This window comes from Chlorocebus sabaeus, chromosome 9, assembly GCF_047675955.1.
Source record: "Chlorocebus sabaeus isolate Y175 chromosome 9, mChlSab1.0.hap1, whole genome shotgun sequence".
In the NCBI taxonomy this organism is placed as follows: Eukaryota; Metazoa; Chordata; class Mammalia; order Primates; family Cercopithecidae; genus Chlorocebus; species Chlorocebus sabaeus.
The window spans coordinates 69,181,580-69,205,571 of record NC_132912.1 but is presented as its reverse complement, the minus strand read 5'-3'; the positions used below and the strand labels follow the sequence as shown (position 1 = coordinate 69,205,571).

The window sequence follows — 23,992 nt, the reverse complement described above, 5'->3', positions numbered from 1 at the left end:
GAGCTGGCTGGGGGGATGGGGCAGGGCCGGGGTTGGGCAGGGGGCTGTCCTGGGCTCCTCGTTTCTCTTGCTTTCAGAGTCATCGTTGGGAGGGATGGGGCATAGATCCAATCCAGGCCATTTCCTTGGGGAGAACAGGACCTAGAGGAGCCCACCAAGGAGATTCATTCATTCATGCACGAAGGATTTATTAAGCATCTACTGTGTGCCAGGCTGGCACTGGGTTACAGCAGTGGGTAAAAACGTGCCATCCAGCCAGAAATGGTGTTCAGGAAGAAAGCACAGTAAAGCCGTCTTGCTGCTGGGAATGTCTGAAGAAGTCCACATTGATGGCAAATGGCCACCGCTGTGAGCCTTGATTACCCTCTAGTCACCCCAGTCACTCCCCTGAACCCCCTGGGCCTCACTTGGCACAGCAGGGCTCCAGGACCCTCCCCCAGAACCCTGTCAGATTGTTGGCTGCCCATGCAGGTTAAATGTTGTGTGGCTGTCACTGAGCCTCTTTCCTGGGACCACAGAGTCGATGGGGGCACAAACCTTAAAGGAAATACACAAATAAGTATATAACTTGAAAAGGTAATGAGGGCAATAAGGAAAAGAGATGCCAGAAGAAGAGCCAGGGCGCTGGTTTAGGTGGGAGGGGTGCAGTCAGGGCTCTCTGGGGAAGTGACCTTTAAGGTGAGACCTGGAGAAGGAACAGGGTTTAGCCAGGTAGGAGTGGGAAGGCAGTATTCCAGGTGTCTCCACGGAGGCTTGCAGCCTGGGCATCCTACGTTCTGAGGTGTCCCCACGCCGGGGTGGAGGCAGTGGGGTTTCTCCTGCTTGTCATACAAAGAGCACGGGACTAAGTCTGTAGACTTGGTGCTCAGGCCCAGCTCTGCCAGAGAACTGTGTGGCCTCAGGCTAGTCACACCCTTTGTGGGCCTCAGTTTTCCCATCTGTCCAAAGGGAGGCCCCTTCAGGCCACTGGCCCTCCCTCTCCAAGCCTGAGGATTTGAGGAGTCCAGCAAGTCCTGTTCAAATGCCACTTTTCCGGATGCCCCTGATGACTGAAAGGCAGCCAGGGCAGTAGGGAGGGGGCCAGAGAGCTCGAACTGAGAGCTCCAGACATCCCATCCCCTTCTCTGAGTTATTAAGAGCCACCCGGAAGCAGACACAAAGGGAATTGTCCTGAGCTAGAGTCAGCCCCCAGCCCCCAGCTGAGAACAATCAGAGAGGAAAACCAAGGCCATTTGTCCAACACGGAGTGCGGCAGTGACGGCGGCTGGGAAAATGCCGAGTATTTCTCAGCTAAAATTAGCCACCTACTAAACCTTTACATCAAGGGCAACCTGAAGCCTCTATTGTTTTGAACTTGGAATCCCAGAGGACTTGGGGGCAGGGCTTCTCAGGAGAAGCAAATGACCATCCCCTCTCCCAAGGGCTGGGCCAGCCAACACCAAGCCAACCCTTGAGCCACAGGGGTGCCCAGTAGGGTACCAGGGGACAAATGGACAGACAGGGAGGGAGTCTAGCTGCCCAAGGTCACCAAGCGTTGGTGGCTGACACAGCTTCTGGTCGCCCCATTTGAGACATTCTTCCTTCACCAGTGATAGTGAGGTACTCTGAGCTAAATGGGTGGCAGGCAATGGGGAATGTGGAACTAGAAGGAATTGCTGGAAATATAAGAAAATAATTCTTTATCCTTTCCAGAGGAAGCAGTCAGTGTGGGCATCCCTATTTGCTAATGGTGGACAGTTCCTGCCATTGGGGTGGCAAACCTGCCTTAGAATCTTTCCTCTGCCACTTAGTAACTGTCTGACTTTGCACAACTTTAGATAAACAATAGAGATGGCTATTGATACCAACCTCATAGGATTGCTGCAACAATTAAATGAGATAATATAGAAGATATAGGTATTAGCAATGGTAATTATAAAACAAGAATGCCGCTTTTATTCATTAAGTCTTTTTAACATGCCCAGCACTCCTCTAAGCTCATTGTGTGTATTAACGTGTCTAATCCATGCTAGAAATACTATGACCCCATTCTGCAGAGAAGGAAATGGAGGCCCGGAGAGGCAATTTTGCAGGAACACAGGTGATGGCCATCATTTATTGTTATTGCCACACAGCAGGTCCTGATTCAGGCTCAGATAGCTAAAGCCTGGCACCATGCTGCTGTGTAATTCCTTCAGCTCCTTTTGAAAAGTCTCCAGCTGAATCATAGAAGTGTTAAGGAAAAGGAAGCTGACATATGTTAAGCACCATTATGTGCACTAAGCGTTTGATGTTTCTGTCGGGAGGCAAGAGAGCACAGAACCGTGTGTGGACTGGCAGCAGCACCTAGACATTTCTTAGAAATGCACATTCTCAAGGCGCACCCCACACCGACTGAATCAGAACCTTGGGGTAGGAGCCTGGGTTCTACCAAGCACTCCAGGTGGTCCTCGTGCAGGCCATGGTTTGAGTACCACTGGCGCCAAGGTTAAAGAGGCGGCTTGGCCAGCTGCCATGGCTCATACCTTTAATCCCAGCACTTTGGGAAACCGAAATGGTAGGATTGCTGGAACCCAGGAGTTTGAGACCAGCTTGGGCAACATAGTGAGACCCCTGTCTCTATAAAAAAATAAATAAAGTGTATGGGACTTAGAGTCAAGGAGACCCAGATTCAAATGCTGACAACCCTGCTCTGTGACATTAGGCAAGTAACTTAACCTCCCTGTGCCTGCAAACTGGGGCTAATTATAAGAATACCTACCAGAAAGAGTTGTTGGGAGGATTCAGTTAGATAATTATGCCAAGTACTTGGCGCAGTACCTGAGAGCTAGTTAGCACTGTAAATGGTAGCTGTTAACTCATTACCTGAATTACCTGCTAGTGCTGAAGAGGTACTAAAGGGAAAGGTGAATCTTTGTGGCCAGGGAAGCCGTTTAATCCCAGCCGGAATGAAGCTTCCCCTCTAAGGCAACCTGGCAGGAGTGGGGGCCCGGGTAACAAAAGTAACCCTTGCAGACTGAGGACATCGGGGGTGGCTGGGACGGACATTTGCTCCCCACCTGGCCTGCCCTGTCTAGCAGGGGCTCTCCCTGTCTTCCCTGAGCTTATGATGCCAACCAAAGAGACGCATGAACTAAGAACTTTTCTCCCCCACTGTCTCAGGGAAACCAGCTCTGAGAATGACAGTGTGGTGATGCGGCGTTCCCCAGACCCTGGGCTCATGGGGGCCTCGGCTGCATGCTGTGACCTGGCGGCTTCTGGGAGCATGTCTTTGCTCTCTTCCCCTCCACCCATGTGTTTTCAACGGCTGCTTGGAGGCCTCAGGGGAGCCGTGCGCTCCTCTTCCATGCTTTCCTCCCTAAGGAGAGGCTCCTGGCCAGCTGGGCAGCGAGCACAGCGGACAGGCCCCACCTTCCCTTTGCTTCCACTGCTTGGTGAGGGCCTGCCCAGCCTCTGGGAGCCCCAGGCTCTTGGTGAGGCCCCCCACCTCGACTGCTGGTTGTCCCCAGGTCCCCTATGCTGACCACACGCCTTAGTGGGATGCCACACTTTCTTTCACACCTCTGGCCTCTAACTGTCTCTGTGAGGTGGGAATGGTGATGGTGCACCCATTCTACAGAGAAAGAAACCAAGGCCCCAGGAGCTAAGGCTAGGGCCCAGAGTCACCCACTGAACGGGTGGCCCAAAAGTGTTCTGGTATTTCCTGTCACTGGGTCGTGCTTCTGTCCTTTCTTTTTTTACCCCTACCTCATACTTTCTTATCCTCCTCAAGAAATCCCTAGAAAGGAACTGACAAACTGAGTGCCTGTCATGTACCAGGCTCATTTCATGAGATCCTGCAGCTGTGAGGGGACCAGGCTCAGAGACAGGGGGTGGCTCCCCCAGCGAATAGCGGCAGGATGGGATGGAAGCAGATCCCACACACTCCAGAGCGCCTTCTCCTTGGCTAACCTCCTGCAGGTTTTGGGCTTTTTGCTCCGCTTCATCCTCCCGGCGTCCTGGTGCCCCTCCCAGAGGAGCCCTCTCATGGTGTCCTCGGCTGGATGCCCGCCCTCTGACCCTTGCACCCTTCCTCTGCTGCTCACTGAGAGGACATGGGGAGCAGGCCGAGCCCTGAGCCAAGGCGGCCCGGCGATTACATCAGCAGGTGCAAACAAACAGGCAGGAGCAGGGACGGGTGTCCCTCAGGGCTGGAGATGGCACTCCATCCGCCCCACGCGAGTCTGTTTCATTCCCTCCTTCTAGCTTGCATCAGCCTTTGGCAGCTCTGTGTCATCACAGAGTGGGCCAAGGCAGCGGCTGGGAGGCTGGGGCAGGGGTGGAGGCGAGATGTGGGGCTCGCAGGGCCCCGGCAACCTGGAAGGTCCACTCACTGTTTCTTCCCGAGAATGGAGTACAATAGTCCCCACTTACTCAAGGTCTCCCTGTCCACAGTTCAGTTACCCATGGCCAACTACAACACCAATATATTAAACAGAACATTCCAGAAATCAGCAGTTCACACATTTTAAATTGTGTGCGATTCTGAGTAGCATGATGGAATCTCCCACCACCAGGATGGGAACCATCCCTTTGTCCAGGGTGTCCACACTGTATACACCACCCGCCCCTTAGTCACTCAGCGGCTGTCTCCGTTATCAGATCAAAAAAAAAAAATAGTCTATCTACAGCTTGGTACTATTCAAGTTTTCAGGCATCCATGGGGGTCTTGGAATGTATCCCCCACAGATACGGGGACTCCTGTAATAGAAGTTGGCTAGTGCCTAGGGCTTCCCAGTGGCAAAATATTTTTGTACTTCTGACTTTGGTGTTTCCAACAGCCCTGTCAGTCAAAGCAAGTAAAAGTGGTCTCATTTCTCACAAAGGAAAATTGAGGCCCAGAGGGAAGTGGCTGCCCCGGGGCTGTCTCGTGAGTCACTGACAGCACCAACTCATTTCACCTCAAGAAACGCATGGGATTATAAGAGCCTGGAGATTGAAAAATCCCTATAGTCGTCAAGGTGGAAGTAGTTAAAGCCTGCTTCCTAGAGGGAGTGAGCTGGTTCCTTGGCCGAGGAGGAGAGAGCTACCGGAAGAGCTATGGATTGATTTTTGCACTGATGCTGGGTGCGCAGGCAAAGGGACCATGACATGGCTATGGGGGTAGGCTGCAGGCAGACTGGGCGCTGGTCTAAGAGTCTCGATGTCTGGATTCTTAACCTTGAAACGTTGCTGTGAGCTTTCCACTGGTGGAACTGAAGCTTGATCATTGCTCTCTGAGCCTCACCACAGGAATGGTCAAGAGGAGGCCCCCAGGAAGTATTTGATGAATGAGTGAGTGAATGAATGAATGAATGGGAGTAAGTGCTTTCTCACCATCTGCCTCCCTCGAAGTGCACCTGCGCAGCCACACAAGTCTTCCCCTTGGCCAGTGCCACCTGTCTCCCCACATCTCACCCGCTGACAACTCAGCTGCTCACCCACACCCAGGGCCGGGGTCCTTCCCAGAACTGGGACCAGAGAGGCAAACACAGGAACCATGGCCTACATGCCAGGATGCCCACATTCCAGTCCTGGCTCGGCCTCCTAGCTGCTGTGTGACCTCAGGCAAGTTGCCACCCCTCTGAGGTCCCCAGGATGTTCCCGGGACTCTGAGTCTACAAGGCCTGCCCTCCCCAGGGCCCATGGAACCTGAGCCCCAGTCCTGCCTTGGGAATAGAGGCCAGAGATGGCTGCCTTCCTCCCTCACCCCTGGGGACTGAGCAGGAATCCAAGTGGCTTCCAGATTCAGAAAACGCCAAGGGGAAGCCCCTACCCAGTTCCAAGGACCCCTTCTACTCACCCCCCACTGCCAGGCACTCTCAGGGGCTATTTCTCCCTCTCCCCATGGCACCATCTCTACCTCTGTTTCTCTCTCCCATTTGCCCTCCCCTTCTCATGCCCATTTCACAGATCGGCAAAGGCCAGGGTCTGGCCACCCCTTGTTCTCTGTCCCTTCTGTGACTTCCTTTATGCCAGTGTGATGCCGAGATAGGAGTGGCGCTGCAGCCACAGACTGGTTGTTTGCCCTTGCACAAGTCATTGCCCCTCTCTGGCCTCAGGGTCCCCAACTGGAGGTGAAGGACTTGGATGCAGTTTTGAGGGCCCCATAGCCCAGGGTCTGAACTGCCTCCTGGTGGTGGTGCTGACAGCAGGCAGCAGGCAGCAGGCAAGGACTGCAGCAGTTTTTCCCCTTGGAAATGTGTTTGGCCGTTGCCTCCCCTTTGCAAGGAAGAGTTGTTCGGTTCTAGAGTGTGGCGCTGAGGGAGGCAGGGGAGATTTGTGTGCCCTGGGTGCTCTAAGAACAGCCTTAACCGTGGACTTTCAGGGCAGCATGGGGGTGTAGGCACCCTGTCTGGCCTAGTCCGGGCAGCCCCCAGACCCAAGACTGTACCAAGGCATTTTGGGCTTTTCTGGGAGAAAGTGACGGGACACTGGGCATCTTCCTGCCCAGAACCCAAACACGCGGCCAACTTGATGGCGTTGCCAGGCTCACTCCCCATGCCAGCTCTGCGTCCTTCAGCTCCTCCAGCAACCTGAAACGCGTGGCAGGAGCAGGCAGCCCAGCTGGCCCTCGCCCGTCTGACACGTGTGACTGTGCGGGGGTGGAGGTGGGGAGACGGAGAGAGATGCCCAGCATGTTCTGCTTATGATTCAAAAGTCCTCAGTCAACAGCCTTTACGGGAAAGCACAGGATATGCAACTTACATGGTGAGACCAGATTTAGGTAACTAAATATTCGTGCGTCTAAAAAAGTCAGAGAGGATCAACATCCAGTGTAACTCAGCTGGGGTGGGAATGGGGTGGCTTTTATTTTCATCTTTTTTTTTTTCTAGATTGTTTACAATGAGGCTACTTACCTTTGTAATCAGAATAAACCCAAAAATCTGTTTTCACTTAAAAAAAAAAAAAAAGGAGTTTAGAAAAATGAAGTCCCCCGAGCCCCTTTCCTGGGAGTCTGCTGCACAGTTTTTCTTTCTGGCTCTGCTGCTCAGGTGCTGTGTGATCTGAAGCCAGACCACACCCTCTCTGGTCTCCATCCTCGAGGGCAGTGATTAGATGGTCTCTGAAGTTCCATCAGTTAGTGGAGTCTTGCAGCATGGAATTTCCCAAGGGATGGGCTTCTGTAGCCCAGGTCAGCCCTCTTACCCGCCCTCCACTGCCCAAACCCCCTCTGACTGCTCCCTCCCCACTCCACCTGCCACCCCAGTGCTTGTCCTGTGTCCCCAGTGGACCCATCTACACCACAAACAAGATTCCCAGGCCCTCGAGGAACTTGCCTTCCAGAAAGCAGACTTGTCCAGAAACAGACAGCAAGCTAACAAATGCATACACAAAGAAGGTGATTCCAGAGGGAGGTGAGCCTGCCAAGGGGAAAAAAGGCATTGGGGAGATAGCACGGGAAGGGTGGAGGATAGTGCATTTTCACTGGGTGGTCAGGGAAGGCCTCGCTGGAGAGGAAGCATTTGAGTTGGGATCTCAATGACAAAGAGCCAGCCAAGAGAATATGTGTGTGTGGGCAGGGTTGGGGGAGGCGCTCCAAAAGAAGAGACCAGCAGAGGTGCTGAGGCTGGAACAAGCAAGGCATGTCCCAGGGAAACACGCCTGGTGGGGCTTGGAGCACAGTGAAAGATAGGTGAGTTGGCCAGGTGCAGTGGCTCACTCCTGTAATCCCAGCACTTTGGGAGGCCAAGGCAGGTGGATCACCTGAGGTCAGGAGTTCAAGACCAGCCTGGGCAACATGGTGAAATCCCCTCTCTACTAAAAACACAAAAATTAGGTGGGCGTGGTGGCATGTGCCTGTAATCTCAGATACTTGGGAGGCTGAGGCAGGAGAACCCAGGAGGTAGAGGTTGCAGTGAGCTGAGATCATACCACTGCACTCCAGCCTGGGTGACAGAGTGAGACGGAAGGCAGGAAGGCAGGAAGGCAGGAAGGCAGGAAGGCAAGAAGGCAGGAAGGCAGGCAGGCAGGAAAGAAGGAAGGGAGGGAGGGAGGGAGGGAAGGAAGGAGGGAGGGAGGGAGGAAGATTGATTGGTGAGTCCATGAGGTTGGAGGGTTCTGGGTAGCTTAGGACTTTCTCCAGGGGCACAGAGAAGCTGCAGGAGGCTGTACACCACTAGAGGGCGGGGTTTCTCTCTTATGAGATCACTCTAGTGTTAAGAGGAAAGTGGGTTTTAGGAGCAAAGGAAAGATAGGGAGCCCAGGGAGAGGAAGGGTCCAGGCGAGAAGACCTGGGCTTGGAGACCTCAGCAGGTGGTGGGGGCGGTCGTGCAGTGTGAGGCATATCTTCCAGGTTCATCTGGCAGCACCAGGTCCCTCCAGCAGCACGAACTGGAAGTGGGGTGAAGGAAAGGGAGCCACCAGGCACCCTCCCCAGATGGGACCTGAACAACTGGGCGCTTGGCAGAGTGTAAGATTGCAGCTCAAACTCACCCCGTGCCAACCCTGGGTCAGGGAGAGGTGACCTTTAAAATAGCAGGTCTGAGTCACAGGTGGGGAGCCTGCCATTGCCTTAGGGGGACAGCAGCATTGACACAGGCCCACCCTGAGAAAGGTGCCACGGTCCCAGCCTGGGCGGGCCTCTCAGGGTGTCCCTGGAGATAGCTGTGGATGTAACCTGGCTGGGCATGTGTGGGCCTGTTGGTGTGAGCGTGTGTGTCTGAGGGGGCTTGCCACCTGTCACTGAGTGGGGGGCCAGGGTGGCCCCAGGCCTTACCCCTGGATCTCGGTTTAGGAGGGGCAGGTCCACAGAGCAAGGGAAGCCAAGTGCTGGAGTCAGGAAACTGAGACCCCGTCCCCTCCAGCAAACTAGTGAGCTCCTGAGAGGACGGAACAATAACTGCCCCTGCTGGGCCCTCAGGGCCATTGTGGGTTTTGGTGGCTGTGACCTTGAACACGTCCTTTCACTCCTCTGCCTCAGTTTCGCGTCTGTAAAATGGAACAGCTTTGCAGGGTCGTTGTGCTGCTGATGATGTGCACTGTCTCATTGGAACACACAGGATTTTAAGTGTCAGGTGCAGGAATATGCTTATTACCCGCAGGAGCATGGATGAGAGGGCTTTGAGCTCCTTGTCTGGAAAAAGAAGGGGAAACAGAATATCCCCGTCTCAGGGCCCAGGCCTCTATCACAGTGACCCCATCAGACCTGAAACTTGGAAAAGGAACCAAAAATTAGCCCCAAGCCTGAGCCAAAGAACCCAAAGCCAGAGGAAGGGTCTGGAGGGAGGGCCTGGGGGTGGGAGTCGGGGTGGCCAGTGACCCAGTGACCGTAGTGCCCTTTCCAGCTCTGTAAGCAGTGTGGTCCCCACAGCCGGGTCCGGGCTCATCCCAGCACTGCACCTGCCCTGGGGCCTCGACCCCAGCCTCCCATCCACTCCTTCACCTGCCCCACAGTCCTTCAAGGGAGACGTTTCAGAGGAGCAGCTGGACACACTCTTCGGGATGCAGGCCCCTGCCCCAGCTGGCCACCTTGGCGAAGCTGCTTCCTGTGGCAGCAGAGGAAGTGATGTCAGGGCACAGATGGGTGCAGAGGGTATGGGAAAAGGGCTGCATGAGGAGCCGCCTTTGTTAGGAATGACTCGGCATCCCTCGAGCCCGCCAGCCCCCATTTGTCATCGGTAACGGCCATTGTGACCGCCTCCGAGGGGGCCCCAGCCTGAACCCCACAGCCGCAAGGAGCCAGGGCCAAATGGAGGAAGGGCTTTGTGTCCAGGGAGGGGTCCTTCCATGTGGGGTTGTGTGTTTTTAAAACATAATAATAAATGGGCTTCTCTCCCCCAACTCTCCCCGCTCCCCACTGAGCACATCAGCCACACAGTGAATGGGAGAGATTTTCCATGCAGTGGGAGGTCAAGTCTGGGGAGAATCAGCCAGTGTCCAGGGGCTAGAGAAAGACTGTGATTACTGATGATAAATGTGCCCAGCGTGGGGCATTTCTCTGTCCTCACCTCCCGCCTGACTCCTTCTGCCCTCCCTGTCCTGAGCCAGTCAGCCCTGGAGACACACAACCCTGCATATGGCTACAGATGCCCACCCCTGGTGGTAAGCCTGGGGGTCCCAGGCCTGCAGACAAAAGCCAGCGGTGGGGGTTTCAAGGCCTTCCCTACCAGACCACAGCAGCTTCCCTCTGAGGTCTCCACCCTGGGCAACAGGTCTGACCGGAAGTGGACCCGGCTGAGATGGATGGCAGGAATTTCCATCCCAGGCATGGGAATCACAGAGCCCAAGCCTTCACCCACAACCCTGCCATGGCTGTGCTGTCTTTCTGGGCCCGCTCTCCTGCCTCAGTCCTGAATCAGCAACTGGGCTCTAGTCCAGCTTGGCTGTTAATTTGCTGTGTGGTGTTGCGTTAGTCACTTCCCCTCTCTGAGCCGGTAGAACGCAGGACTCCAGGGGCTCCAGGCTCTCTGAACATTGACTTTCTATGTGTCTCACCTACTCGGGCTCAGGTGGTGCTAGGCCAAGGAAACGGCCTGTGGGGTGTCTGACCTCCCACACACAGTTCAGCTAGAGAACAGCTCCTGCCTGCTGCCGCTCCCGGGCACTTGCACTGCCTGTTTGTTTGTTTGTTTGTTTGTTTGGAGATGGAGTCTTTCTCCATCGCCCAGGCTGGAGTGCAGTGGTGAGATCTCGCAACTTCTGCCTCCCAGGTTTAAGCAATTCTTGTGCCTCAGCCCCCCGTGTAGCTGGGATTACAGGCACCCGCCACCACACCCAGCTAATTTTTGTATTTTTAGTAGAAACAGGGTTTCGCCATGTTGTCCAGGCTTGTCTCGAACTCCTGACCTCAGGTGATCCACCGGCCTTGGCCTTCCAAAGTGCTGGGATTATAGGCGTCAGCCACCGCGCCTGGCCCACAGTGCTTGTTAAGAAAGATATTTGCATCTGTTTTCTCAGTTGACTTTTCACAGCAATACCCGAAAGTTGACAGAGCAGGAACTGCTAGTCACTTCTTTATAATTGGGGAAACTGAGGCCCTGAGAGGTCAAACAACCTCCCAAGGTCTCAGTGCAGGGTGGGGCTTGGAACCAGGACTGCTGGCTCTTGGGTCAGCCTGGGCCCAGGCTCAGAGGCGTGGTAGGGGCCTTAGCACTCCCTGGCTTCCCCTGGGAATAGTGACAGTCTCTCGCTTAGGAATGTTGGAGCCACCCCCTCCTCTCAGAAGACCCTCTGAGAAGTACAGTGTCTTTACATTTGTCCTGAACCCACCCCTTCGCCTCCTGGGCCCTCACTCCTGCTCATCCAGGTGGGTCAGAGTCTGACACCTCTTCCACAAGCCTGTGTCTCCACAGCAGGCGCTGCACAGGCCCAACCCCTGGGAAGAAGCCTACAGATGGGCACAGGGCCTGCTGTCCAGCCAGCTCCACTCCACTCCCAGAAGGCGCCCTGTTGCCCATGGGGGACACCAGGAAGAGCACAGTGTGTTCCCTGCCCTCCAGGAGCAGCCGCCAAAACTGCGAAGGAGCCTTTGAGCTGTCTGACTCCAAACAGACTTTCCAGAAGCAGGAAGGTGCCCGCTAGACCCTAGCCTGGTCACCTCACCCTCCTGCATTTTAAATGGGTGGTGACATGAGGAACTTGTCCATAAGGAAGCCAGCATGGAGGTGAGGGGTGCAAAATGTGTCTTCTAGAGAATATTTGGATAAGATGGCCTGGGAGACCAGGCTGCAAGCTCCAGACTGGGAAGTGCACTGTTTAGTTAGTTTAGAAGTTAGAATTCTAGGCCGGGTGCGGTGGCTCATGCCTGTAATCCCAGCACTTTGGGAGGCCAAGGCAGCTGGATCACGAGATCAGGAGTTCAAGACCAGCCTGGCCAAGATAGTGAAACCCCGTCTCTACTAAAAATACAAAAATTACCTGGGTGTGGTGGCAGTGACTGTAATCCCAGCTACTCGGGAGGCTGAGGCAGAGAACTGCTTGAACCTGGGAGGCAGAGGTTGTAGTGAGCCGAGATTGTGCCACTGCACTCCAGCCTGGGCCACAGAGCAAGACTCTGTCTCAAAAAAAAAAAGTTAGAATTCTAGCAATGGCTGGAATCTCAAATTGCAGCTGAGAGTAAGGAAGGCTTTTCTAACTATTAGGTCTGTCCAAAGGAGAACCTTGCTGAGAAAAGCAGTGATGAGTTCCCCGTCCCCACAGGTATGTGAGTCAAGGTTGGCTGAGGAGTTGATGGGAGACGTTGGATAAGATGGCCCTTTAAGTAACTTCCATAGAGACCTCATATGTGCAGGTAAAGGCAAATTAGAGGTGAGAGTTTGAATGGCGCCCCTCGGAGGTCCCATCCACAGGTGCTGGTGGTCATTTTGATCTAAGGCCTGGGGTGGGTGGGCTGGAGCATGGTTAGGAGAGCCCAAGGGTAAATGTTTTCTCCTCCTCCTTCCCCGGGTTCTACCCACGCTCTGCTTTAAGACCACCCTATAGCAAAGGCAAGGAAAGGGACCCTAACTTAAGCAAATATGCTTTCTGAAGAAAAACATTTACTCAACTGGACATTTTCACACATGAACAGATTCCCCTTAAGGGATCTTTAAACCTCCAAGTGTTAGAAGCAGAGGAGGGCTTAAGAGACTGACTTGGCCAACCTCCTCATTTGACAGATGGAAACTCCAGGGCCTGGGAGAGAACAGCCACACAGCAGTGCCAGTCCCCAGCTGGGATGCAAACCCAGGGCCTCTGCCTCCAGCGATTTTTCCTGTCCTTCATTTGACTGTCTTGTCGTTACATCTGTGCAGGGATGTGTCCTCTTTCACAGCTTCTTGGCGGGATATCTGGACCATTCTTGGATGCAGCTTTAAAGGCAGGCTGCACTTTTGCAACTTAGGCCCAAACGAGTTCTACTATTAGGAAAAAACACTTTCTGTGGGAATTTTCCTGCCAGCAGGAAACCCAGACCCGGCCTGGCTGAGGCAAAGACTTCTAGGGGAGCCTATCTTAGATGCAGTTCCTCTGTAGAGACAGAGCAGCAGGAAGTCCTGCAGAGAGGCCAGGGAGGCGGGGCTAAGAGACGCGGCTCAAGTCTTGCTTCCTGCCATCGACCAGGTGACCCTTTATGTCCCTTGTTGCCCCACGTTTTCATCTGTAAAATGGGAAGAGTTGTGAGGAGTAGCACCTAGTAGACTTAAATGCCCATTTCCAGTTCAGCAGAGCTCGGAAGACAGATTCTGGTATCAGATTACCTGAATTTGCCCCCTAGCGATGCCACTTACTAGCTTTATAGCTCTATACCAGTCACTTAAACACTTTTGGTCTCAGTTTTCTCATCTGCACTGTGGGGATAATAATCATATCCAACTCATAGGCCTGTGGTTCCCAAACTGTGTGCCAAATTATCCCAGGGTTCCTCAACACCCTCACAGAGGAGCCGTGGGATATTTTCAATGTGGGAAACTCAGTAATGCTAGATAGCTGTCAGACACTGCACCAACAAGTAGCTCACAGTTTCAATGTCCTATCACTCTGCTTTCCTTTATTTGGCACCATATCTTTGCACAGCTAGGATTGTGGCATTTGGGAGTAGCCCACGACAAATAATAAGAGTAGTGGTGTCCACTCGGATTCCAAAGTTTGAGAAGTTGTTCAGCACCCAACGGGTGCACACATCCCCATTCATAATTCTTTGTGGCTATTTAGGAATGGGATAAAAATGTATTTTTTCTTTCAATTTATCCTAAGATTTTAGAATATAAATATTTACAAAGCTGTTGCGATCTAATACATTCCTGTTAGGGACTTCTTTTTGGCCTTGGGATAGCTTAAAAAAATTACTGATATGCTAAAAATCAAAACGTTTCTGCATCTCTGCCTAGGTTTATTGTGGAGCTCATTGAGTTTATATGAACCACCCTCTGAGCAGCGCTTGGCAGGGTAAGCATCCAGGAACCCCAAGACCCCATTATTCTCCCACCCAGCTGGTACCTATGCAGCCTGGCCATGGGTCGCTCTCATCTAGCCCACCTTTCAAGCCTTCCTCAGTCACTGGGGCCCAAGCCAGGGCCAGGGAGAAGTGAGGGCTCTGCACAGGCCCTGGCATGCCCCACACTTACTCCCTTACTGTTTTTTGTCGTTGTCGTTTTGGAAACAGAGTCTCACTCTGTCACCCAGGCTGGAGTGCAGTGGTGCAATATCCACTCACTGCAACCTCTGCATCCCGGGTTCAAGCAGTTCTCCCACCTCAGCCTCCCGTGTAGCTAGGATTACAGGTGCACACCACCATGCCCGGCTAATTTTTGTATTTTTAGTAGAGATGGGGTTCCGCCACGTTGGCCTGGCTGGTCTCGAGCTCCTGAGCTCAGGCAGTCCACCCACCTCAGCCTCCCAAAATGCTGGGATTACAGGCATGAACCACCATGCCCGGCCTACTCCCTTACTCAAGTTGCATTCACTGTGCACCTGCAGTGTGCTGGCCAGCAGAGTCCACTCATGGTCCCTCCAGGCAGGAACCTCAGGTGGGCCTTTCATTCTTTCATATCTCCTGGCAGTCTCTGCCTCCAGGACACCTAGGGTACAGGGACACAGCAAGAGGGCAACAGCTACATCAAGAGCCATCCAGTGCTGCTGCAACAGAGAGGCACAGAGGGGACACTTGGCCTGCGTCCCTGCCAAGGCCAGAGCTGAATCTTTGCACCAGGGCTGAGAGGAGGGGCAGGGTGGGAAGAGTGGGGCGGTAGGGCTGCCAGACGCAGGGCTTGCTGCACTAATGGATGTCTAATGTTTGCTTTCCTCAGTCCTGTCTGTACCCACTTTATAAATGGTCTGCATTAGAGTTATAAAACAAAGTCATAATACAGCCTGCAGTGCTGCAAAGCACAGAGGCAGCTGTCACCCCGGGGCTGGGAGCGGTACGGTTAGAGATGGGTGTAGGCACGTGACATGCACCCATGGGCCCCCATGCCCCTTCTCCTGTGGCCATGACCCACCCCCAGAGGGAGGCTCAATCCCACCATTTGAAAGACAAGCTGCCTGAGGCCAGCAAGGGGCTGGTTCAGACCCAGGGGTCTCTGAGTCTGAAGGCAGAGCTCTGTCCCACAGCCCTCAGGGCTGAGATGGAGACAAGATGCTGGTGGTCAGTGGTGGGCATGGAGTCTGGCAGGTTCTCTGCTGCCCAGATGCCCTCCTGGCTCCATCCTGCTCTCCCAGAGCTGCCTGACCTGGCAGGGAAGCCTCAGTGGCCATCTCAGGGTGTGCACAGCAGCCAGCTCTCAGGCCACTGGAAGCCAGTGTTCAGCTCCCTGGGCTGTGATCAAGTCACTGTGTCATCTCATCAAATCCCCAAGCAGCCCTAGGGGGCTGCCAGTTTGCCTACAGTGAACGTGTCCCTGTACCTGGCAGTGGGAAGCAGGTGTCAGAGAGCCCTGGCCTGGCCTCAGGAATCTGCCTTGCTGTTCCCACATTAGCTGCCCGCTCACTGGGTGGCCTCAGGCAAGTCATGCGAACCATTTGAATGGTCTTCAGTTTCCTCTGCTTTGAAATGAGGACAGTTCCAGCCTTGCTGGCCCCTTGATGAGAGAGCCCTGTGGACTATGGAGTTCTGGTCACTGTCAGGGTGCTATTAGGATTCCCGGGTGTGGAGACACCCACACTGTTACAGAGCTACATCAATGATAGGTGGTGTGGAGTCTGAGACAACAGCCCAAACGGTGAAGTCTTTTCTCAGGTTCAAACTTTTGATCTGCCTCTTGTTAGCTGTGTGAACTTGGACAAGTTGCTTAACCTCCCTGAGCCTCCATTTACCCATCTCTAAACTGGGGACTAATAGAACACACCTTACAGGTTTGGTGCCAGAATTCAATAAGTTAACAATTTAAATTCCTGCAAACATAGCACCTAATGCTGAGTAAGCATTAGTTGTTCTTTCAATGCAGCAACATGTACCTACTGTGCGCCAGGCCCCACCTAGGCGTTCATGCATGTTTATCTCATGTGATCCTCAGAGCAGCCCAGAGACAGGGGAAGGGTGTCCACCTCTTGTGCTCATTAGGCATAACGAGGTAGGAATTAAGGTTCTCTCCCTGGGCCCTACAAAACATGCTGGATGGAGCTGGAGTCATGTGTCATCTTGTTAGCTCCCCCGCCCCCACCCCCCATACACACTGGCCAGGGCCTAGGCCCCAAGCCAGTGACAGTTTATGCATTTTCTCCCAAGCTCCCCAGTCTCAGCAGGCTCTCCTGGTCCACAAAGAGAAAGCATAGTCAGACTTTCTGTTCTTGGGAAACCAGGTGTCCCCTTGCCCCCTCTGCCTATAGGGGGACTCCCTAGGGCCAAATATGGCCTTCTAGACCAGAGAACAAGTGCATGATCCCAGTGGCCACACAGGCCTCCCGGGACACCACCCTCCCCACTCCCTCGGCTGTAGGTGGGGCCTCTGGCTGGAGGGGCTGGGAAGCCATGTGCCACCCCACAGCTTCATTCACTGTGTCCTCTGGGCAGTCAGCAGAGGAGGACAGGCCCCCGACAGCTTGTGCCCAGCCACCTGATCATTTGGCATTTGGCGCTGGAAAATTCGTTTTCCGAGTGGATTGTAAACCAGCAGCTCGGCGGCCTGGTTTCCCGACTTCTGGGCACTGGCGGTGGCCACACCCCTCTTCCTGTTTGTCTCACCTCCTGAGGTACAGTTCTTTCCAGGGAGACCGGGTGGGCCGGGATTTCCATTTGGCCCCCTTCGTGGGAGGAGATTGCCACAGGCACAGCCTCGTCTGCTCTGAAGTCTCTTCATCCATTGTGCTGAGGGCTGGGGTGGGGGTTGGAAGAAGAGGCCAAGGGATGGGTGACAGCCACAGACCATGGGAGGTGAGCTCTGTGGGGAGGCTTCTGGGAAGGAGGGCTTCCCCTGGGGTAGGAGACCTGCAAGGGGCCGAGCACCGTGGAGTCCAGGCCTGGTTCAGCCGGCTCACCCCACCCCTGCCCCGCAGCCCTGACTCCTGTCCTGCTTGCCAGCCTGGCAGGGGCTGCAAAGGGCAGCTGTGACTCCAGGGCAGAGCTGGCCTGGTTTGAGCTCCAGCCCCAGCCCCGTTTCCAGCCCATTGCGTCTGGTGGCATCACCATGAGGAACTGGATAGAGGCCGGGCAGGGACAATGGAGCAGACGCTGGGGGGTGCCCAAGGGGTATCCTCACCCAGACAGATTGCCTTCCCTCCCGGGACCTCCCTGGCCTCTCCATCTGTAATGAAGTACAATCACACAGCATCTCAGAGCGGGAACTGGCTCTTTATAAAGCCTAGCCTCTTAAAAGCAGGGCAAGATGGGAAACTGAGGCCGCAGGAGTGCCAGACTTGACCCTGGTTGCAGATTGCGTCCCCAGCAGGGCTCTGGTTGCCCCACCTCTGCCTCCCCTGCCCTCTTCATCTGTGGTGGGCCCCCGGGGTGGGCGAGGGGTGCCACAGGGCCCTCCCAGCACACAGCCTCATGAAAGTCTCCACTCACTCTGCAGGCACTGATTCCGGCAGCGAGGTGCTCCCTGACTCCTTCCCGTCGGCGCCGGCAGAGCCGCTGCCCTACTTCCTGCAGGAGCCACAGGACGCCTACATTGTGAAGAACAAGCCTGTGGAGCTCCGCTGCCGCGCCTTCCCTGCCACGCAGATCTACTTCAAGTGCAACGGCGAGTGGGTCAGCCAGAACGACCATGTCACACAGGAAGGCCTGGATGAGGCCACCGGTAAGCCCACCCCACATGTCTGGACCCCCCAGGACCCCCCAGGCCCAGAGGCACAGGCCTGGCTCCATGTGAGACTTCACACAGCCATGGTGCCCCCTGGTCCTCAGTTCCCCACCACCCACCCCGGGCTTCACCTTGGATTAGCATTTCCCCAAATGCTGGCCACGTGTCCCAGCCTGACTTTGGGACCATCCCCACTGCATTCGATAGCACCGAGTGCCCCGTGAGCCCTCACTCCCTTTCCATTTTCTCTCCATCCTTCTGCTTCTGTCAGGGAGCAAGTTCCCATCAGGTGGGGGCTCTTGAGCCCTCCCAAACACCTGCCAATCTCCCTGTTTAACAAAGAGGGCAGGTTTCTGCCTCACGGCCCTGGCACCCCACAGCACCGACCCAGAATTCAATGCAATCGTTATTTTTACAGTTCCTTCTGTTTGTGGAAAGTGATACTGGTTTCCATTCACAATAATGATACGGCATTTCCTGTGTCGAAATAAATTGTTTTAGGTTAAAAAGAAAAAGTTGATAGTATTAAGTAAATAACCGTTCAAGTGGTGCTGGGATGTAGCCCAAATCTGGAGGGAGAGAGGAGAGCAGCCAAAACTGGGAAATGAGAGGAAGTGTGGGGTCCCTTCCTTCTCAGATGTGTGGGGGACCCTCGGTACTCCCAGAGGAGGAGGCAGAGCCCTGGGGTTCCCCATATCTCCCAGAACTGAGCCTGCCCCCAGGGTGCCCTCGAGTATAAGTGAGGAGCTCTTGCTCACTTGCCACCAGGTCCCTGTTGATAGTGCAGAGCCCTCAGGGTGAAAAGCCCTCCCTGGGGCTTAAGACAGGCAGGTGGGACCCCGCTTCAGTCACCGGACAGAGCCCACCCACCCCAGACTCGGGGCTCCCGGGCAGCCTTCCTGGCTTTTTGTTTTTCCCGTCTCTGTCTGGATCCTTTGCTTTCTCTTTCTTCGGCTCTCTTGATTTCCCTGCCTCTCCCTGCTCATTTCTCCCTCTCTCTTTTCCTTATGTGCCTGCTTTCCTTCTTTCTTTTTCTCTCCCTCCCCCTCTCTCTGTCTCACTCTCTGTCTCCCTGACGTACTGTGTCACTGTCCTTCTTTCCCCCTTCTTTAGTTTCTGTTTTGTCATGTAAAGCTCACAGATTTCAGAACCAGTCAGGCTTAAAACCATACTCCAGAATGTACTCAAGGTCACTGAACCGTATTTTACAAATGGTTAAAATGCTAAGTTTTATAGAATGTGTATTTTACCACAATTTAAACATAATTTTAAACAATAGATTTGGAGTCCCATGCTCACCCAAAATATAAAAATGGAAAAGGAAATTTTTTTTTTTGAGACAGAGTCTCACTCTGTCACCTAGGCTTGAGTACAGTGGCATGATCTCGGCTCACTGCAACCTCCACCCCCCAGGTTCAAGCAATTCTCCTGCCTCAGCCTCCCGAGTAACTGGGACTACAGGTGCCCACCACCACACCTGGTTAATTTTTTGTATTTTTAGTAGAGACAGGATTTCACCACGTTAGCCAGGATGGTCTCGATCTCCTGACCTCATGATCCTCCTGCCTCGGCCTCCCAAAGTGCTGGGATTACAGGTGTGAGTCACTGCACCCAGCCAGAAAAAGGAATTTTTAAGGGGAAACTAAACAACACATATTTGCCAGCTGCCCCCACTCTTTGACTGAGTGACCCTGGGGAAGTCACTCGACCTCTCTGAGCCCCAGTTCTTCTCTTTGTAGACTGGGAAGTTGACTGAAGGTCCTGGTGAGGGTAGAGCCAGGTGGCACACATAGCACAGAGCAGCATGCCAGGGCCCAGCAGGCAGTCAATAACACCTGCTTCCTCTGTCCTCTTTCTGGGCTTTCCTTGGCCTCTTTCTCTCAAACGGTCCTGACCTCTCTGCCCACTGAGCTCCTCTGGCCTGTGTCAGAGGTCAGCCATCGGGGTCTGGACAAGGCAAGGGAGCAGTGTGCCTGCTGGGGCCCCTCACGGGCCGTTAGTATGGTAATAATAACCCTGTGATTATTACTAATAATAACAGCATGGCTCTGACTTCCCTGCCACCAGGCACACAGGCCCTGCCAGCCCTAGAAATTGGGGCACTGTTGTCCCCATTAGCTGCAAATAATGGGCAGAGCTTCCTTGGCAGTGGTGGGGCCTGATTCCACTTCAGCCTCCTACTCTCTAGCTCTGGCTTTCCCTAGCACTCTCTGAGGCCTGAAAACAGAAGAGGACGACTGGAGGCCAGGAGAGGCAGAACAGCCCCCCACCAACTTGTGCCAGATCAGGGCAGGCAGCCCAACCCTGGGTGTCCTGGTCCAGACATTGCTATGCTTGGGAGGGCAGTCTGGTGCTAGGCCTCAAGCCTGGGACACCGGAGGTCCCCGTCCTATGCTCCCTGCATCTCTGCTTGCTGGTGATCATGGACGAGGTGTCGCGCCTCCTCCCTGGTGGTGGTTTCCTTCTGTCCAGCTATTGGTGCTGCTGAAACCTTGCATGGATGACCCCCTTAAAAGGGCCCACTCTTCCAGGTTCACAGTCTGGTAAGCAAGGGGCAGGGCTCTGCTCCCTGGGCCATGCAACATTGACTGTGGAGCCAGCCCCCGGGCAGCCATGGCAGGTAGGCAGTGCCACCCACCCCTGAAGCAGCCTCTTCCCTGGATGGCAAACCCCTAGCCGCCTCCCATTTAGATCCTTGGCCATCAGGACGGGGCTGTTCCCCCTGTCTGGACTCCCTGCACAAGGACCACACCCTCCTCAACAATAGGAGAGTTACAGCAGTGGCTTCATCAGGAGAGGTCCCGAGAGGAGTTGTGGGTGAGCGGACCAAGCTGTAACCTGGGAAAGACGCCAGGGAGCTGACCGCTCTGCAGCAGCTTGCTGGGGGACTTGGTGCCTGCCACCTACCCTCTCTGGGCCTCAGTTTCTTCAAAGGTAACAGAAGAAGCTGGTTGAGATCCAGATGACCTGCCAGAGTATATTTGTGTCTGGCCCGGGCTGGGCACTGTGGCGGAGTAGTCACCATAATTTGTTTAGAGTTTGCCTTGAGAGTTTACTATGATGAGGGATCTGAGGCTCAGAGAGACTGAGTAACTTCGCAAAGGTCACCCAGCTGGGGTTTGAGGGTGGGGCCAGGACACAAACCTGTCCAGCCATCCAACCCTGTCCTTACCCACCATGCCACCGGCGGTGTGTACCTTAACAATCCATGGTGCAATGAGAGGATAAGATAGGACACATTGTGGCAGGGAGGAGCAGCTTTAGCAATTCTGAGACACAAGGCAGTCAGGGAGGCTTCCTGGAGGAAGAGGCCTCTATAACCTTTGGGGAGGAACTTCAGATGAATGTCCCCATTCCTGGCAGGTTCCCCGCTTTCTTGAGCATGGAGGGCTTCGTTGAGGGATGGTTGACTGAAATCCTACTGACCCCCTTGTGTAGGCTGCTAGGTCCTGTTATGTAGGAAGTTTCCCAGGCCCTGACCAGGGAGCCATTGAGAGATCAGGGGCTCCCTGGAAGAGGGACCTCCTCAGCTCCACGCCCACATGGCCTGAGTAGTGATCAGGGAGAGCAGGTGTCCCACCTCTGCACGTGCTGAGCCCCCTTTCTATGCCAAGCCCTGGGCCACAGCAGTGAGCAGGACAAAGCCCCATCTTGTTCTCCTGCAGGAGACAGACATTTAACACATGAATGCGTCCATAAATAATCTGAGTCCAGCTAATGGTGGGTGCTGGGAGGCGACGAGGCTGGGTAGGGGAGTGATTGCTGCATAGACAAAGTTCGGGTGCAGTGAGGGGAGTGCCGAGCAGTGCTGGGAGAGCTGTGGGGGAGGCGCAGGGTGGAGGGGGCTTTCCTCGGGAAGTGAGGCTGATCCGAAATCTGGCAGGGACTGAGAGGCCACTGGGCCCAGAGGAGACAGAAGAGTTCCAGGCAGGGGACTGATGTGCAAGGGCCCCGTGGCTCTGTAGCCACACAGCCAGGGAACATGAGAGCCTGGAAGACACCGGGTGAGGCTGCAGGGGGGTGGGGACGGTGGATGCACAGTGCAGCTCAGAGCCGCTCCTGGGGATGACCCTACAGGCCTGCAGGCCACTGAGAGCCCGCATGAAGGGTGTCATATCAGGGAGGAATGACACACCGCTTTTGCATTTTGGAGATGACACTAGCTGCCAGGTAGAAGATGCACTGGAAGGGCAGAGGGCTTGTGTTAGCCACTGCAATGTGCAGGTGAGTGGCCATGAAGCTTGGGCCAGGGTGGAGACAGGAGACAGGAGGAATGGATGGAAAAGGGCACTTGGGTGAGAGAAGCTTGGGTGAGGGTAGAGACAGGAGACAGGAGGAATGGATGGAAAGGGGCACGTGGGTGAGAGAGCCAGCAGGACCCGAGGTGGAAGGTCTGGGGTGTCCTGTGCCTCACATCCTTGCTTCGCCCCTGCCCCCTGACGGCACTCTCTTCTCCTCCCAGGCCTGCGGGTGCGCGAGGTGCAGATCGAGGTGTCGCGGCAGCAGGTGGAGGAGCTCTTTGGGCTGGAGGATTACTGGTGCCAGTGCGTGGCCTGGAGCTCTGCAGGCACCACCAAGAGTCGCCGAGCCTACGTCCGCATCGCCTGTACGCCACCCTGACCCCCACCCTGTCCCTGCAGGACCCTTCCCCATCCCCGAGGATGCTGGAGAGGGAGCTTCACATCTGTGGGGCCTCCCCCAGCATCCCTGGCTGAGGATGCCCACGGCAGAGACATCCCAGCACATGGATGCCAGCTCAGAGAGGGCTCCTAGACCCAGAACCTGGGCCTCTTTTCATCTACTTCTGTATAAAAGAAGCGGGCAGCTTCCTCCCCCATTCTGAGCCACTGTGTGCTTAGGATCCCAGAGTCAGGGAGGGAACCCTGTTCCCCTAAGTCTCCCTGGTGAGGCCCCTCCTTTGGAGAAGAGGAAATTTCCCAGGCAAAGGACAGGTGGGCCCATGAACAGTTCCCTGGGTCTGCACTGCCACCCAGTGGCCACAGTGTAGCACATCAGGTTCCAGTTCTCCCCACACCTGACTGCCTTGGGACCCTCTCGCTTCTCCTAGACCTGCGCAAGAACTTCGATCAGGAGCCTCTGGGCAAGGAGGTGCCCCTGGACCATGAGGTTCTCCTGCAGTGCCGCCCACCGGAGGGGGTGCCCGTGGCCGAGGTGAGCGGGGACGTAGAGACCACTGAGCGCAGCCCTGTGGCCATGCCTGCGGAGGCCAGGCAGGCACGGTATTTACCATCAGCCATGGTGCTAGTCTCCCAGAGCCCTACCCCTTTCACAGATGAGATCGAGGCTTGGGAAAGAGAAGAGAACTGCCGCCTCTGCAGAACACAGCAATGCCAGATCCCAGCTGGTTCTGCCACAGGCATAACCCCACAGGATGGGGTGGCTAGGGCAGAAATCCCCAGAACTCAGGAGCTCTTTAGGTGGACCTAAGGAGTCTCGATCTCCTGCCCCACCTGGAACCCAAGGCCCCAGCTTTCTGGATGCCAAAGGGTCCTATCCTGCATGTGTATGAGTGTGTTCTCCCCCACAAGCTGGTCACCCCTTCCTGAACGAGCTGGTCACCCCTTCCTGAAACCACACAGTCTTTGGATTGCCTGTCCTCTCTCGCCATCCTTACCTCTGTTCCAGACATACTCCCTGCACTGGTGGTCCAGGGAGTAGAGCTGCATCTCAGCTTTGCCCAGTGGAGTGGACGGTTGGGGTAGTCAGGACCCTGACTTCCAGCCTGGGATCAGCCCTGTCTGATCCCAAAACTGTGCACTCATTGCTCAGCCTATCCCAGCCCAAACCCTCCTCTGCACAGTGGGCTCAGACAAACACCCCTGGCCCATATATGCTAGGCACTTGGCATGCTGGTCTCTGAAACAGCTCTGCAAAGTGGATGTTACCATTCCATCCTACAGCAGGGAAGCAGGGCTGGGAGGGACCCAGTGGCCGCCTAGGGTGAGGTAGCTGGTGAATGGCAGAGCTGGGATTTGTACCCAGGTCTGCCAGACCCGGGGACCTTCTTCCTATCACCTTCCAGGCTTTTCATCCTGGCTAGTAGAGCCGGGAGGAGTTAATGATAAAGACAGATACTCCTGGCTAGCGCTTATTTAGTTAGCTTAACTCAACTTACTCTGAGTACTGTTCTCGGCACCTTACACATTCTAACTCGTGTAATCCTCACGATGGATCCCTGTGGGGTAGGTGCTATTCAGTTCCATCTTGCAGTCCATGAAATTGAGGCCCTGAGTGGTAAGTCCCCTCCCAAGGCCACCCAGCTGGCAAATGGCGCTCTTAACCCTGGAGCTGTACAGTGTCCAGTCCCACCGAGGCCC

At 54.8% G+C, this 23,992-nt stretch overlaps 1 protein-coding gene across 4 annotated transcripts in view; it reads left to right on the top strand.

Moving 5' to 3' along the window:
* Positions 1 to 23,992, top strand: part of UNC5B (unc-5 netrin receptor B) — an 89,177-nt gene that overhangs the window by 50,629 nt on the left and 14,556 nt on the right. For all 4 annotated transcript variants that reach the window (XM_007963143.3, XM_038009096.2, XM_038009097.2 and 1 more), the window contains exons 2-4: positions 17,427 to 17,651; positions 22,117 to 22,260; positions 22,723 to 22,826. In XM_007963143.3, coding sequence (XP_007961334.3) covers positions 17,427 to 17,651; positions 22,117 to 22,260; positions 22,723 to 22,826 — 473 coding nt within the window. The remainder of the gene's footprint in view (positions 1 to 17,426; positions 17,652 to 22,116; positions 22,261 to 22,722; positions 22,827 to 23,992) is intronic.